Below are 13,618 nucleotides of genomic sequence, written 5' to 3' on the forward strand. Positions count from 1 at the left end.
GAGGCGGCGACGCGGGGACGGCGCGACGGGGACGGGCCCGGGGCGGCGACGGAGACGATGGCGGCGACGGGAACGGGGGCGGCGACGGGGACGGGGGCGGCGACGGAGACGAGGGCGGCGACGGCGACAGAGACGATGGAAACAGAGGAAGAAACAGAGGGAGAATGAAATTTTTGCAAGTGTTGTTTATATAGGAGGGGCCTTTAGTACCGGTTTGTGCCACAAACCGGTACTAAAGGCCAGTTTTGGCCAGCCCAAGCGGCGGGAAGCGACCCCCTTTAGTACCGGGTGGTGGCACAAACCGGTACTAAAGGCCCCCCCTTTAGTACCGGTTGGTGGCTCCAACCGGTACTAAAGGCCTCGCGCTGCAACCCCAAAGTTTAGTCCCACCTCGCCGGGCGAAGGGCAGCCGCACTGGTTTATAAACCCAGCCGCGGCTACCACTTCGAACTCCTCTGTATAGCAGGCTTGTGGGCCTAAACTCTACGCGCTACCCTGTGAGTCTGATGGGCCTTTAAGGCCTGTCATTACACACCTGTGGCCTATCAGGCCCACAGGGCAGCGCCCCAATTTTTTTATAGTTTTTTTCTTTTCTGCTTTATTTTCTTCTATTTATTTTTGCGTAGTTTTTTGTATAGTTTTTTCTTTTCTGTTATATTTATTTTCTTCTATTTATTTGTGAGTAGTTTTTCATCTAGTTTGCCAAAATTCAACATTTTCAGAGTTCATTTTGTAGTGATTTTCAATTTCATGATCATTTTGTAAACGATTGAAAAATAGCAAATATAATTTTTTTTTCTGCTTTATTTTTTCTTCTATATATTTCTGAGTAGTTTTTTCTTTTCTGCTATATTTATTTTCTTCTATTTATTTTTGAGTAGTTTTTTATATAGTTTTTTTCTTTTCAGCTATAGTTTTTCTTTCTTTTCTGCTATTTTTTCTTTTCTGCAAAACTTGATGGTCAAAGTCTGGAGTTATAACTTAAAAAAAAGAAATGTCGACGTGCAATTAGTTTTTGCCATAACAGAAGAAGTCCGGAGTTGTAATAAGTTATTAAAAATAAAAAAGAGGTGCAATGCTCGTTAATTTGCTTCAAGCCTTTCGGAATAGTGTAAACTGCACTGCGCATAGCTTCGTGCAGTCTACCGTATTCCTGAAGGCTTGTAGCTAAGCAACGTGAGCATTGATCCTCTTCTTCATCGTCTCTGCATTCAGTGCTTATAAACCGCTCCTAGTCCCTCTCACTTCGCGAGGTGGGACTAAAAAACAGCTTACGTCTGGTTCATCCATGAACCGGTACTAAAGGTGCTCGTGGGGCCCCAGCCTTACCTGACACAACCTCATTAGTACCGGTTCGTGATACGAACCGGCACTAAATTGTGATGGTGGGGCCATAGCCTGACCGTAGGCTGACACAGCCTCTTTAGGTACAAAAAATTACAAACTTTCTGTTAGTGCTCGTAGTTTTCAAATTTGAATAGTTTAAATTTTGAATTATTTGAAATTAGTGTGAATTTATTTGCACATAAAATTTCTTCGCGTTTCAAATGCCAAAACACATAACTACCCTAACTATTACAGAGATTCCCCTCTCGGTGCGAAACACAGAAGAAAGTGATGATAGCTAGTGAAGCCGATCACATCCCAGATCTTTGGGTGTGAAACTTTTTCTTCGCGTGTGTCCCTTTGCGCCGTAACCATGGAAAATCTTCATCATTTAACGGGATGCTCGGGTCAATATTCACTGTGAATGGAGCAATTTCATCAAACTTTTCATAATCTTCTGACTTGTCTGTCTTGTCATCCACTCCCACGATGTTTCTCTTCCCAGAAAGAACTATGTGCCGCTTTGTCTCATCGTACGATGCATTCGCTTCTTTATCTTTTCTTTTTCTTGGCTTGGTAGACATGTCCTTCACATAGAAAACCTGTGCCACATCATTGGCTAGGACGAATGGTTCGTCTGCATACGCAAGATTGTTGAGATCCACTATTGTCATTCCGTACTGCGGGTCTTCCGTTACCCCGCCTCGTGTCATATTGACCCATTTGCACCGAAACAAAGGGACCTTTAAACCACGTCGATAGTCATGTCCTGTATATAACCATAATATGTTTCCTTTCCCGTCTTGGTTTCTGCATCAAAGCAGACACCACTGTTTTGGTTGGTGCTATTCTTATCTTGGGCGATCGTGTAAAATGTATTACCATTTATCTCGTACCCTTTGAAAGTCATTATATTCGAAGATGGTAACTGGGACAACAAGTACAGGTCATCTTCAATAGAGGTGTCATGCATGGTACGTGTCTGCAACCTGCTGGCGAAACTCCTGGTTTGTTCACGTGTAATCCAGTCATCAGACCGCTCCGGGTGTTTGGAGCGTAGCAAATTCTTGTGTTCATCCATATACGGAGCCACCAAGGCGGAATTCTATAGAACTGTGTAGTGTGCTTCAGTGAGAGAATGTCCGTCCATACATATTATTTGTTCCCCTCCTAGCATGCCTTTTCCATCCAGTCTGCCCTTATGCCGCGATTCAGGAACACCAATCGGCTTAAGGTCAGGAATAAAGTCAATACAAAACTCAATGACCTCCTCATTTTCATGGCCCTTGGAGATGCTTCCTTCTGGCCTAGCACGGTTATGAACATATTTCTTTAAGACTCCCATGAACCTCTCAAAGGGGAACATATTGTGTAGAAATACATGACCCAAAACGTTAATCTCTTCGCATAGGTGAACTAGGACGTGCGTCATGATGTTGAAGAAGGATGGTGGGAACACCAACTCGAAACTGACAAGACATTGCACTAAATCATTCTGTAACCTTGGTATGATTTCTGGATCGATTACCTTCTAAGAGATTGCATTGAGAAATGCACATAGCTTCACAATGGCTAATCGAACGTTTTCCGGTAGAAGCCCCCTCAATGCAACCGGAAGCAGTTGCGTCATAATCACGTGGCAGTCATGAGACTTTAGGTTCTGGAACTTTTTCTCTGCCATGTTTATTATTCCCTTTATATTCGACGAGAAGCCAGACGGTACCTTAATAATGAGCAGGCATTCAAAGAAGATTTCCTTCTCTTCTTTGGTAAGCGTAGCTTGCATGACCCTGATGTATGCCGTCTTCTCCGTGCATACGTTGCTGGTCCTCCCGTGCCTCAGGTGTATCTTTTGTCTTCCCATACACGCCCAAGAAGCCAAGCAGGGTCACACAAAGATTCTTCGTCACGTGCATCACGTTGATTGCGGAGCGGACCTCTAGGTCTTTCCAATATGGCAGGTCCCAAAATATAGATTTGTTCTTCCACATGGGTGCGCGTCCGTCAGCGTCCTTTGGAACAGGTTGTCCGCCAGGACCCTTTCCAAATATCACCTTCAAATCCTTGACCATATCATGTACATCAGCACCAGTACGGTGGCGAGGCTTCGTCCGGTGATCCGCCTCACCTTTGAAATGCTTGCCTTTCTTTCTTACGGGATGCCTGCTCGGAAGAAATCGACGATGTCCCAGGTACACATTCTTCTTACAACTATTCAAATATATACTGTCGGTATCATCCAAATAGTGCGTGCATCCGCGGTATCCCTTGTTTGTCTGTCCTGAAAGGTTACTGAGAGCAGGCCAATCATTGATGGTCACAAACAACAATGCCTTTAGGTCAAATTCTTCCCCCATGTGCTCATCCCACGCACGTACACCTGTTCCATTCCACAGTTGTAAGAGTTCTTCAACTAATGGCCTTAGGTACACTTCAATGTCGTTGCCGGGTTGCTTAGGGCCTTGGATGAGCACTGGCATCATAATGAACTTCCGCTTCATGCACAACCAAGGAGGAAGGTTATACAAACATAGAGTCACAGGCCAGGTGCTATGGTTGCTGCTCTGCTCCCCAAAAGGATTAATGCCATCTGCGCTTAGACCAAACCATACGCTCCTTGCGTCATCTGCAAACTCCTTCCCGTACTTTCCTTCGATTTTTCTCCACTGCCATCCGTCAGCGGGTACTCTCAACTTTCCGTCTTTCTTACGGTCTTCTCTGTGCCATCGCATCGCCTTGGCATGCTCTTTGTTTTGGAACAGACGTTTCAACCGTGGTATTATAGGAGAATACCACATCACCTTGGCAGGAATCTTCTTCCTGGGGCGCTCGTCCTCGACATCACCATGCTCATCACGGCTGATCTTATAGCGCAATGCACCACATACCAGGCAAGCGTTCAAATCCTCGTACTCACCGCGGTAGAGGATGCAATCATTAGGGCATGCATGTATCTTCTGCACCTCTAACCGTAGAGGGCAGACAACCTTCTTTGCTTCGTACGTACTCTCGGGCAATTCGTTGTCCTTTGGAAGCATATCCTTTATCATTACCAGCAACTTACCAAATCCCTTGTCAGATACACCATTCTCTGCCTTCCATTGCAGCAATTCCAGTGTGGTGCCCAGCTTTTTCTTGTCACCTCGTAATTCGGGTACAACAATTTTTTGTGATCCTCTAACATGCGCTGCAACTTCTTCTTCTCCAAATCACTTGCACAGTTTCTCTTTGCATCGGCAATGGCCCGACCTAGATCATCAACGGGCTCATCTGATGCCTCTTCTTCAGCTTCTTCCCGCATTGCCGGCTCAGCTTCTTCCCGCATTACCGGCTCAGCTTCTTCCCCCATTGTTGTATCATCGTATTCAGGGAACCCATGGCCAGGATAGCTGTCGTCGTCCTCTTCTTCTTCATTGTCTTCCATCATAACCCCTCTTTCTCCGTGCTTGGTCCAAACATTATAGTGGGGCATGAAACCGGACTCAAACATGTGGACGTGAATGGTTCTTGACGTAGAGTAATTGCGACCATTCTTACAGCCAGCACATGGACAAGGCATAAAACCATCCGCCCGCTTGTTTGCCTTAGCCGCAAGTAGAAAAGTATGCACGCCCTCAACGAACTGGGGAGAGCATCGGTCATCGTACATCCATTGCCGGCTCATCTTCATTACACAACACCGAATAGACCAAATTAATACAAGTTCATACATAAAGTTCATACAACACTTAAATGCAACAAACAAATAACTCTCTAGCTAAAGCATTTAAATGCAACAACAAATGCGATCAAGATCGCAACTAAGGTAACAATTGATCCAACAGCATAATGATACCAAGCCTCACTATCGATGGCATATTTTCTAATCTTTCTAATCTTCAAGCACATTTTCTCCATCTTGATCTTGTGATCATCGACGACATCGGCAACATGCAACTCCAATTCCATCTTCTCCCCCTCAATTCTTTTCAATTTTTCTTTCAAGTACTCGTTTTCTCTTTCAACTAAATTTAACCTCTCGACAATAGGGTCGGTTGGAATTTCCGGTTCACATACCTCCTAGATAAAAATATCTATGTCAACTTGATGGGCATAATTTGTCATAAACACGAAATGCAACAAATAGTTTTAAAAGAGAATATACCACATCCGAATCATAACAAGGACGAGGGCTGACGGGGACGGATATCAAAACCATGGCACTATGTATAACAAACAACATACGGGTAAGATAATTATTATACGAGTAACTATATATCCAAATCACACAAACATCAACTTTTTATATAAAATTTCATGAACAAGAGGCTCACCACAAGGTGGTGCCGGCGACGGGACGGTGCGGGCAATCGACGGTGGTTACGACGGAGATTTAGAAGGCACTAAGTAAACCACACCTACATATGCAAACTAAGTGTTATTTTGACCTCAAATTGCATATAAATCAAATACTACCACATATAATTCCTCCCAAATTACTAAAACCCACAATTAATCACTATATAAACCAATGCAAGAGCTAATCTAGCAATGAGAGATGAAAGGACAAAGTTGCTAACCTTGGTGATCATTTGAATGGATGAGGGCCTGCAAATCTTGACAAATTTGGGGCAAATTTTGTGATGAACTTGAGAGGAAGAAGGGAAGAACAGAGGAGAGGGAGAGGGGAAAGGGGGAAGAACAGAGTGCGGGTGGACGAAGGATTTATATAGGACGACCTTTAGTACCGGTTTGTGCCACGAACCGGTACTAAAGGTGCTGGAAGGGCCCCACTCTGACAACATCCTACCACCACTCTCATTAGTACCGGTTCGTGGCACGAACCGGTGCTAAAGGTTTGCCACGAACCGGTACTAAAGAGCTCCTCCCGGCTAGCCGTTGGAACCGGCACTAATGGACACATTAGTGCCGGTTCTGTTACAAACCGGGACTAATGTGTCTCACATTTGACCCTTTTTCTACTAGTGGGACCAAGGCAAGAAGATCAAATCCATACGCTCTTCTTCAACATCTTTGCAGTTGCTTGTGTCTTGTTCATCGTTTCCTTGTGATTGTTGACCGCTTGGCTTCCCATGTTCAGACTTGGAGACATCTGATTCGTTTACGCCGACATCTTACTCGTATGCAGGAACAGAAAGGAGCAGCGAGCAGCAGCGGCGGCTGACCTCGAGCTCTCGGTTGGAGTGGAGGGAGGCGGCCGACGAGGGATATGCGGCCAGCAGGGAAGGATTCGGTGCTGCGGCGGAGCAGGCAACCGGTGGGGAAAGGCGGCCACCGGTGAGGGAGCTCCGGACCGCGGCGAGGAAGCTTTCGATCGCGGCGGGAAGGGCGACCAGAGGGGATCGGGCTCTCGATTGGAGCGGCGCAGGAAACCGGTGGGGAAGGGCGCCGGAGATGTGGACGACGGAGGAGCCTGACGAAGGGGAGGAGCGATGGACGGAGGAAGACGACGGAGTCCTGGCGGAGGGAAGGAGCGACAGAGGAAGACGACGGAGTCCTGGCGGAGGGAAGGAGCGACGGAGGAAGACGACGGCCCATGCGATTTCAAATCGGTGGGTGGGGGAGGGGCAGGTTGGTAATTTCACTCATTTTCACCTGGCGGAAAACCCCCTCCAACGACAATTATTTCGAAACGGAGGGAGTAACATATTTCAAGTAAGACCAGCATCTACTATAGCATGGAAAGCATGTACATACAGCAAACATGGTGAAGCTGTACCTCTCTCTGTGTGATTAGCACTGTATTGGGCAACCACGGCTTTGGGTATTTCATGAATGATTGAAAGCAATACTCTCTCCTTATAGTTCTCTCCCAGTGGGTCCTCTACATAGTTGGTGGTCTCTGGCATTGGTCGTGTAAGAACACAGGGACTAATTCTCGCCTGTCCAAATTATCAAGCGGTATCAAATATATGCAAGGAACTGCTGTGTAAACGCTACTTTCAAAAAGAAAAGAAGCGCATGGCCACTAATAAATCCACATAGTGAGAATGATATAACTTGTTCAGCATCAGCCAACCATCTTAAATCGTCATGGCGGCATATAATGATGAAGCAAAAAAAAAAAAGTACTCGTGACTGTTGTTAACAGATTCAAAGCGAATGAGTTGAAATGCTTATTCACAGGCAATATATTATGGCGACCACTGTTAATAAATTAAAAGCAAATTAGCCAAAATGCATATTCATAGAGCGTAGACACTAGACAATGCATATGGTACAATGCAGTTGGATGAATTGAAATCCAAATGAGTCAACAAAAATTGACTCCATCAACGGCAGGTATGCAGTAGCAGCTGTTGTCACGGCAACCGGAAACTCAGAAATCATAATGGCAATTGGCAAACACATTACGTGTACCAGACGCCACCCACCTATCAAAATTGATAAACACTTGAGATGTGTCCAATCCTATTACAGGGCTCGGAAATGACAATGCCACGACCCCATCAACCTGTCCAAATTGCTATATGCACGATCTTGTTACAGTCTACAATTACAGACCCCAATCACATGTCCAAATCACTAGCAAATTAATCACTTCACATGTGTCTGAAGTCTGAACCTCTCACAGGATACACTTGAAGAACATCAACAAGGCCAACTAAAATCGGACCCTCCTAATCATGGATTTGGCACCCAGGTAAGCGATAAATCACGCATCTGTTCTAGGCGACGAGGGATCGTGACAGGAGAACGTTACCAATCCTATCTCCCGGAGGTGTTCTCCACCAGGCTGGGCCGTGCGCAGACGTCGTTGATGATCGGCTTCTCGAACCACGAGATGACGATTTGGGTCCCCTCGGCGTACACCTGCACGGAGCAAACGCCCAAAGGCGAACAGAAATCAACCGCGGACCAATCGCGCAGAGAACAACAGGGAGCAAGCAAAGCCGTCCAAGGATCGACCCCAGGGTTACCTTTTCCTTGATCCCCTCGCCTCGAGGCGCTTGAAGACGACTAGTGGCGGGTCTTGTTGACGAGGTAGAGCCCCGCGCCACCCGAGCCTGACCAACGCGCTTGACTCCGCCGGCGCGCTCGGCATCCGCGCCCCCATTGAAGTTCATCGCGATCGATGGCTCGCCGGAGTGGGGAGGGGCGGCGGAGGCTGGGGTTTAGCTAGGGTTTACTCGGCGATTTGGGGGAGGATGCGGAGGAGGAGGAGGAGTAGGCGGGATCCGGCTTGCTTGCTCCCTCCCCATGCTCCCATCCGTGCTCCCACTTCATCCTACGGCTGTCTTTTTTTCTTTTCTTTTTCTAATCTAATCATCTTCCCCCCTGATTTTAAGGGGGGTGGGGCCGGGCCTTATTTTGTTCCAATCAAATTAAGCCACGTACGCGGGAGCACGGATGGGCACACACGGGGGGAGCAGGCAAGTCTCGTTCGAGGAGGCGGTCCAAGGCGGGGAATAGGGGTCCGGGCCGGGAGATCGGGGACGTCCAATTTCAAATGGACGGCACAGATGGGGGAGTCGGGCTGCGCTGGGCCGCCGGCTTCCGGTTCCGGCGCAAGATGGTCTCGCGCTCCTGACTCGTGGGTCCCACATGTCAGGAAATGGTTTGGGGCATTTTTTTTCTCGCGCGGGACCGGCCGACTCGCACAGGTGTATTTGTGACACGCACGACTGGATCAGATCGGACGGCCTTCGTGAATTCCCGTCCACCACGAAAGAACCCTGGCCGTCCGATTGAGCTCACATGCTCCCTCGGTATTAATACCACCGCCGCATCGGAATGGCTCCATCACTTTCTCTTCTCGGAGCCACCTCCTCCTCCACGCTCTCCTCGTCGCGCGCCTCCCGCCACCGCCTTCGCCGGAGAGACCCTCGCCGGCGTCGCGTCGATGGGCGGAGGAAAGTAAGCCCTCTTCTCGCTCGTGCATCGCGCGTATCTACTGCCCAGCTGCTCTGTCTCGCGCATGACGGGTTCGATGCGCATGACAGATTCGATTTGTTTGCTTTGGGGCGGCGCAGGAGACACGGCAAGGGCCATCGGAGGAAGGCCGAGCGCAAGGACGGCAAGGCGCACCGTCCGGCAAAAAGAAATTGGTACCATGAAAAGGATACCACGTTCAAATATAAAAAGTGAAAACATTAAAGGCAAATGTTTATTTACTTTCTTTTTGTTTACATGAAAACATGTCAACTCTTGGCTCTCTGTCTCAAACATACATATTTGATTCAGTTCAATCATTTTGAATGTTCTTCTAAATCAAAATGATGAGCTAGTCTATAAGTGATGTACTTGTATACGTGAGAAAAGAAAACTGGTTCCTTATGTGAGATGGAGCCATTGCTTGCCCTTACCGCCAGGTCCAAGTTGTACATACAGAATACACGAGGTACAAGACTGATTTCCAGAGTGGTTCCAGAGTACACATACAAGCTTTCTCCTGCTCCATCAACAGATTACCAACTAAAAAGGGGAAGAAAACCACCATCCGGTACATTACATTCAGTTCAACAATGAACGATCCAATCCAATTCAATGCAGCAAAAAGAAACATGATCCAAGGTGATGGTTTAGAGCACCCCAGCATGTACACATAATGAGATAGGTTTAGTAAAGTTGAATACACGATGAGTTTGTCCAGAACAGTACCCAAGTTATACTTGACGATATGTCTCATTTATCAGCACATGGCTGAAACCCGGCGCAAGCAGATGACAAATGAACAATACAACCAGGCATAACAACACAATGCCAATAGAGATCAATTGTACTTGAACACAAAACGTTGCTCCCAAAGTCAAAAACCATCACGGGTACAGAACTAGTTGCTAACTAAGATAAGAACCCCATGATAGGATCACTAGCCAGAACCATAAATTAAACTGGGGAACACCCATTGGTTACTCAGTAGACCGCAGTCGGGAGGGAATGACATACCATAGAACATGGGGTGAATTGCGTTCTCCGGCACTAGCTGACCAAGCTCAGCAGAAGTCCAAGTTTCATCAGGATCTTCAGATAGCTTTGCAAAATAAATGCAGTTACTCTTTCCTCCCCATCTTTCTGGGCTCATGCAAGAAAATGTAGGATCCCTCCTATCAAGGCTAACAAACAGGGCAATATTTTCCAACTTCTCCACCTTCACCCACTTAGCTGGTTCAACAGTGAAGTCGAGTCGAAAGACCTTAAAGGATGAGCCATCCAATCCGCCAGAGTTTAACCTTTGGGCAACCATGAGAAGCATGTCACCACAGACCACCAACCATGAGTTATTAGGCAGGAATTCCCATTGAATTGGTACTTCTCGCATGCTGAACCGAGGTGTCAAGTGTATAGCGTGGAGCCTCATAAGAGCATCTATGGCAAAGATATCACCTTTGAAGAACACAATTTGATAGATGCGTTCGCGGCCAAGATCAAGAGGGTGCTCTGACCAGGAGTTTGTTCCAACCTGCCACTCGAACATGGAAGCCCTCGAGAAAAGGAGGAGGCGAGAGTTGGCTGAAATTAATGGAGCCGTAAGGATGCCTATGCCACAAAAGTATCCAAGATTGTTGTTGGGTGGGAGTTTGGGGGGCTTCACATTGGTACCAGTGTACACATCCACAAGGAGGCAGTGCTCCTCGTCGGAGAAGATAAGATACCCATATGAGCAGCCCAAATAGTGCATTGCATTTGGACTATTTTCAGGCACTGAGCACACAAGGGATAGGTTTTTCTTGGTAGGATCACTGAGCTGCCATCTGCAATTAGATAAAAGGATGGGCTTGATATCCCCACTATGTGGATGAACATATGGACCATCTGGTTTGAAATGGAGTGGCGGGAAGCTGAATGTATACACAGAGGGAAAGGTAGAGACTGCAGTGCGCCATGAGTGGCAGGTGCCAATGAAAGCAAGAAAGTCTTGGAATGAGTTAAAGAGAGCAATAATTTCATGAAGCAGGCTGTCCAGGAGATCCGCACAAACATAAGGTCCAGGCAAAGGCAAAAAGGTAGAGGCTGAGGCATGGCAGGGACTCTCCACAGTAGTAACTTCTCTGCTACATAGAAATTCAAGAATAATGGATTAAATAAAGAACTGAAACATAAATATTTTAATGAATACTCCAAGTTGTTAATATACTACAAGAAATGCAGTACGCTTAACTGAACAATAAGGCAAAGAGGAGTGTCAACTGTGACAAAGCCAAACTCCAATTAGAAGAAGCTACTCCAGAACCACCTACGAGCTAGGATCTGCTTTTTTTTCTTCTACATTAGCATAACTATAATATCTTCAGTGTGTGAGGCAATGCTATCTACAATTTTATATCTTCAAATCATGACAGAGAGGGTGTGTTATAGAGTATCCTCAAAATAAATAGCAATAAGTGATAATTTTGCTAAAAACGCAATAGTATGCACCCCTTCTTCAACTTATATGTGATGAGTTTTTCTTATCTGCAATTCACTTGGCCATTATCTATTATTTTTCATGGCAGCACCATGACCATGCTCCATGAGAAGGACCAAATGAACAAGAGACGATATGCTGATGAAAATGAGAGGCACTCTTTGCTGATTCTACCTTGGGTCCAACAAAAGCACGCACTAAACTGAATCACATCAAGTGATGAATATAAACTGAATCACGCACCTTGTAGACACTAGACAGTGCTGGAGATCCAAATTCAGGGGAGGCCAGTGCACTAACCACCACTACTAAAGGACCCTAATTTCACTACGAAATCACTAGAGCGGGTACTGATTATAGTTTCGATGGACCAACCGCATCCGCTTATAACTAATAAACAAACCCTAAATAAAATTTGGAAGAAAAAGGAGAGACGAGCGAGGTTACGGTTGGGGTCAGGGTGCGGACCTGGAGCTGAGAGCGGCGTCTTCCGCCGGCGAGGGTTCGGTGCCCTGCTGCCGCAGCAGCGCTCTTCCGCGGCGGCGGCGGCGACGGCTTCCGGCCATGGGGGCGGCGCACCACTACAGGTTTCCCTTCCGCTTCATCCCTCGTTTTTTTTTTTTGAGATAGTCCGCTTCGTCCCTCGTGGGAGACCTTGCACTGACTTGGTTAGTATGGGCCCCCGAAAAGAAAAGGATGGGCCTCAGCCAGCAGATAAACAAGTCGGCCCACTTGATCTTTTAATTTTTTTTATTTCTTATTCTCTTTTCATCTTCTTTCTTCTCAAGAAGCAAAGACAGATTATGAGAGAAGTAAAAATATTTACAATAAAATATTTTTTAATACTTAAAATTCCTTTCTTTTCTTTTGGGAAAATCAGAGAGCTTTATTCAATAAACGCATTCCTGGGACAGTTAGCCAATAAGCTGGTCACCAAGAAGCTGGGGGTCTCATCGAGCCAGCTTTCCGTAACATTCAATGTGCAAGCACGCTTGGCACATAGATGCGCCGGAAGGTTCGCCGACCGATTTGCATGCTGAATATCGAAAGAGGAAAAAAATGTTACATAGCTCTCCTATTTCTAGAAGTAAAGGAGCCACAATAGACCGAGCATTGTGGCGATGTTGCCAGAGCTTCACCAGCTCCAAGCAGTCGACTTCCATGATCACATGCGGGAATCCTCGAAGCGAAGCAAACCGGACTCCATCTCGCAGGGACAAGCACTCCATCATCATTGAGCTTATTGTGTTATAATTCCAGAAAAGGTAAATGTAGTCTCAAGACATGAAACTTGGCATCAATAGGGGTTGATCAATGTTGTGTTGTCTTGCTATTGGACTCCTTTTCTTTATAATATGATTTTTTTTCCTATGGATGCTTGCTCTTGTCCATGTTGCTTATGTTTAATACATTAATAATGCGAACCAACCTGTGGTTGGATGGTTAGGAGGACAGTGATATCCCCTGTCCACCAGAGTTCAAGTCGCTGAAGGTGCTCATATGGGTAGGATGTGCGTGCGTGCGTGCGTTCATAGGGTTGAGTGTATGCTTATGTATGTGTGCGACTTTGATTGTACTGTGTTAAAAAATACATCTATAAATAACTCGTCTTAATTTTCAAATTATGTGCTTTTCATTTGTATGGGTGATAATTACGAGATTATGGTCTCACCAAACATGAAATTAACCACCACCAGTTTTATGACCATGCTTTGCTTCAGAATAACAAGGAGACGTAAAAATTTGAACAATTTATTGAAAGGTCATACATTGCACAATTGCACAAAATGGGTAGCCTCCCCAGCTACATTGTCCTCTTGCGTGCTTGCCCCCTCTCGCAACCATCACACGCCTCTTCATTTTCCGTTATCATCACCATGTGTTTCCTCTATCCTCATCCTGACCCCATCTCCTTCATCTATGCTCGCCTGTAAGCTCTCTGTT

General features: G+C 46.2%; 1 protein-coding gene and 1 pseudogene across 1 annotated transcript; both read right to left on the minus strand.

The window, feature by feature from the left end:
* The window catches only part of LOC123115289 (prohibitin-1, mitochondrial-like), a 21,747-nt pseudogene extending 13,354 nt beyond the window's left edge, over positions 1-8,393 (minus strand).
* A 1,331-nt stretch (positions 8,394-9,724) lies between these two features.
* On the minus strand, positions 9,725-12,301 carry LOC123117678 (uncharacterized). Its single transcript, XM_044538387.1, has 2 exons — positions 12,143-12,301; positions 9,725-11,318 (listed from the first exon to the last, which is right to left on the minus strand). Exons 1-2 carry the CDS (start codon positions 12,238-12,240, stop codon positions 10,139-10,141), a joined length of 1,278 nt encoding a protein of 425 aa, XP_044394322.1. The 5' UTR covers positions 12,241-12,301; the 3' UTR covers positions 9,725-10,138.
* Between the last annotated feature and the right edge of the window lie 1,317 nt (positions 12,302-13,618).

Source organism: Triticum aestivum, chromosome 5B, assembly GCF_018294505.1.
Source record: "Triticum aestivum cultivar Chinese Spring chromosome 5B, IWGSC CS RefSeq v2.1, whole genome shotgun sequence".
NCBI classification, from domain to species: Eukaryota; Viridiplantae; Streptophyta; class Magnoliopsida; order Poales; family Poaceae; genus Triticum; species Triticum aestivum.